Source organism: Ictidomys tridecemlineatus, chromosome 3 (assembly GCF_052094955.1).
Source record: "Ictidomys tridecemlineatus isolate mIctTri1 chromosome 3, mIctTri1.hap1, whole genome shotgun sequence".
Lineage (NCBI taxonomy): Eukaryota > Metazoa > Chordata > Mammalia > Rodentia > Sciuridae > Ictidomys > Ictidomys tridecemlineatus.
Genome location: NC_135479.1, coordinates 47,514,468 through 47,517,209, shown reverse-complemented (window position 1 = coordinate 47,517,209; position 2,742 = coordinate 47,514,468). Strand labels below are relative to the sequence as shown.

Below are 2,742 nucleotides of genomic sequence, written 5' to 3'. Positions count from 1 at the left end.
AGACAGGAGGACAGGGTTGGGAAAGGAGCAGGCAGAGATCATGAATTTCACTTGGGATCTGTTTTGCTTACTATGCCTGTGGTACATTCAAGGGAAGATAATCATTAAGTCTTAAAATAGGGTTCTGAAGGATAGAAAGAGGTCAACACCTGAGTTTCAAATGATATTTGAAACTTTGAAGTGCATGAGTTTTTCTTGGGAGTATATGTTGAATTAGAAGGCTGCAAAGTTTAGAAAAATTCCTAAAGAATATTACCAAGTCAAAAACCGAAAAAGCAGGACCCAGTTATAATCACTGAAGGTTGTTGGCCTGGCAGAAAAGAAAAAAAATCAATACATTCTGTGTCTCAGAACCAAATAAATAGGAATGTTTATAAAAGGATACAATATTGTACCATGTTAAAAAGAAATTGGGCTGGGGCTATAGCTAGGCGGCAGAGCACTTACACTGGATTTGATCCTCCCCACCACATAAAAATAAACAAATAATAAAGGCATTCTATCCACCTACAGCTACAAAAAAATTTAAGAAAAAAGATGTGAAGAAATGTTTTATTTTTAAGATTCTAATTATACACATTTGTGATATAAGATCATAATTATTACAAAGAGTAAAATAAATATTTTATGGCTTGTTTTTTATTGATTTTATTATTATAATTTTTAAATACATGACAACAGTGCAATGCATTACAATTCTTATTACACATATAGAGCACAATTTTTCATATCTGAGTATATAAAGTATGTTCATGCCAATTTATGCCTTTACACATGTACTTTGAGGTTTTTTTTGCATTACAATTCTTAATACACATATATACCACAGTTTTTCATATGTCTGCTTGTATATAAAGTATGTTGGCATCCTGAGTCTTCATACATGTACTTTGTATAATGATGTCCATCACATTCCACCATCCTTGCTAATCTCCTGCCCCCGGGCCCTTTCCTTCCCACCCCTCTTCCCTATCTAGAATTAATCTAATCCTCCCATGCTCTTGAAATAAATATTTTTGATAGACCCTCTAACAGGTCATGTATCTTAAAAATATGTATTTTTATTTGAATTTCTAAAGGACTCTATTGTTTTCTCTTTAAGAGACTGGAGACAGAGCATGACAGGAAGGAACCAATCTATCATCTCAGAGTTCCTCCTCCTGGGCCTGCCCATCCAGCCAGAGCACCAGAACCTCTTCTATGCCCTGTTCCTTTTCATGTATCTTACCACTGTCCTGGGAAACCTCCTCATCATCATCCTCATCCACCTGGACTCCCATCTGCACACACCCATGTATTTGTTTCTCAGTAACTTGTCCTTCTCTGATCTCTGCTTTTCCTCTGTCACCATGCCCAAATTGCTACAGAACATGCAGAGTCAAGTGCCCTCCATCCCCTATGCAGGCTGCCTGACTCAAATGTACTTCTTCCTGTTTTTTGGAGACCTGGAGAGCTTCCTTCTAGTGGCCATGGCCTATGACCGCTATGTGGCCATCTGTTTTCCCCTGCACTACACCACCATCATGAACCCCAAGCTCTGTCTCTCCCTGGTGGTGCTGTCCTGGGTGCTGACCATGCTCCATGCCCTGTTGCACACCCTGCTCATGGCAAGAGTGTCTTTTTGTGTGGACAACATGATCCCCCACTTTTTCTGTGACTTGTCTGCTGTGCTGAAGCTGGCCTGCTCTGACACCCACGTCAATGAGTTGGTGATATTTATCATAGGAGGACCCGTTGTTGTCTTCCCATTCCTACTCATTATTGTGTCCTATGCACGAATTTTCTCCTCCATCCTCAAGGTCCCTTCTTCCCGTGGTATTCACAAGGCCTTCTCCACATGTGGCTCCCACATTTCCGTGGTGTCACTGTTCTTTGGGACAATTATTGGCCTCTATTTATGTCCATCAGCTAATAATTCTACTGTGAAAGAAACCATCATGGCTCTGATGTACACAGTGGTGACTCCCATGCTGAACCCCTTCATCTACAGCTTGAGGAACAGAGACATGAAGGGAGCCCTAAGAAGAGTCCTTTGTAAGAAGAAAAAGTCCTTCTGTGTTTGATGGAAACACTTGTGATTTTCATATCATTTTTTTCAGTGAATATATGGATATTGATATTGGAATATTATTCCAGAGTTTTCTCCTCACCTTGGGAACCTTTGTTGATGTAGCACACTATACAGTGGTTCAATATGTAAAGGAGAGGAAGCTTAGCTGAGCAGTTCACCTAGGGAAGGGGGTCTTGGTGATCTGATTTTGCCTTTCTTTGTCTTTCTCAAGTGATCCTGGGAAAGCCAGGTGTAAGAATTACTGTTGATAGTAGAATGAAACAGACATTATTATTACTGTGTGTCCATGTGTGAATGCATGACCAATGTGATTCTGCAGCCTGCAACCCATGTGATTCAAATGTATGATATTTCAAGGTCATTGTACTGTCATGTGTAACTAATTAAAACAAATAAAAAAATTTAAAAAAAGAATTACTTTTTGATGTGATGTCCATGCCTTACATCCTTAAGTTATTATCCCAGGATCTTATCATTTTATCCAGAACTCTGCTTTGTCTCTAGTGTCATTTTTAAGTAGTGCTCTATAATCTTAGGTTAATACTAAATAAGGTCAAAACATGTCAACCTATCAATCTCCCCCAATGTCTCTTATGGACATTTTCTCCTGCAGACATTTTCACATTGTTTTATCTTCAAGCCTTCTTCCCCCCACCATCCCAATTTATTTT

The 2,742-nt window shown here is 39.1% G+C and overlaps 1 protein-coding gene across 1 annotated transcript; it reads left to right on the top strand.

Annotated features, from left to right (window-relative positions):
- The first annotated feature begins 1,108 nt into the window (after positions 1-1,108).
- On the top strand, positions 1,109-2,472 carry LOC101972154 (olfactory receptor 1468). Its single transcript, XM_005337287.3, has one exon. It carries the CDS (start codon positions 1,119-1,121, stop codon positions 2,061-2,063), a length of 945 nt encoding a protein of 314 aa, XP_005337344.2. The 5' UTR covers positions 1,109-1,118; the 3' UTR covers positions 2,064-2,472.
- Positions 2,473-2,742: the final 270 nt, after the last annotated feature.

Excerpts from the sequence above, each read along its gene's own strand:
- LOC101972154 (XM_005337287.3), top strand. The coding sequence starts at position 1,119 with ATGACAGGAAGGAACCAATCTATCATCTCAGAGTTCCTCCTCCTGGGC.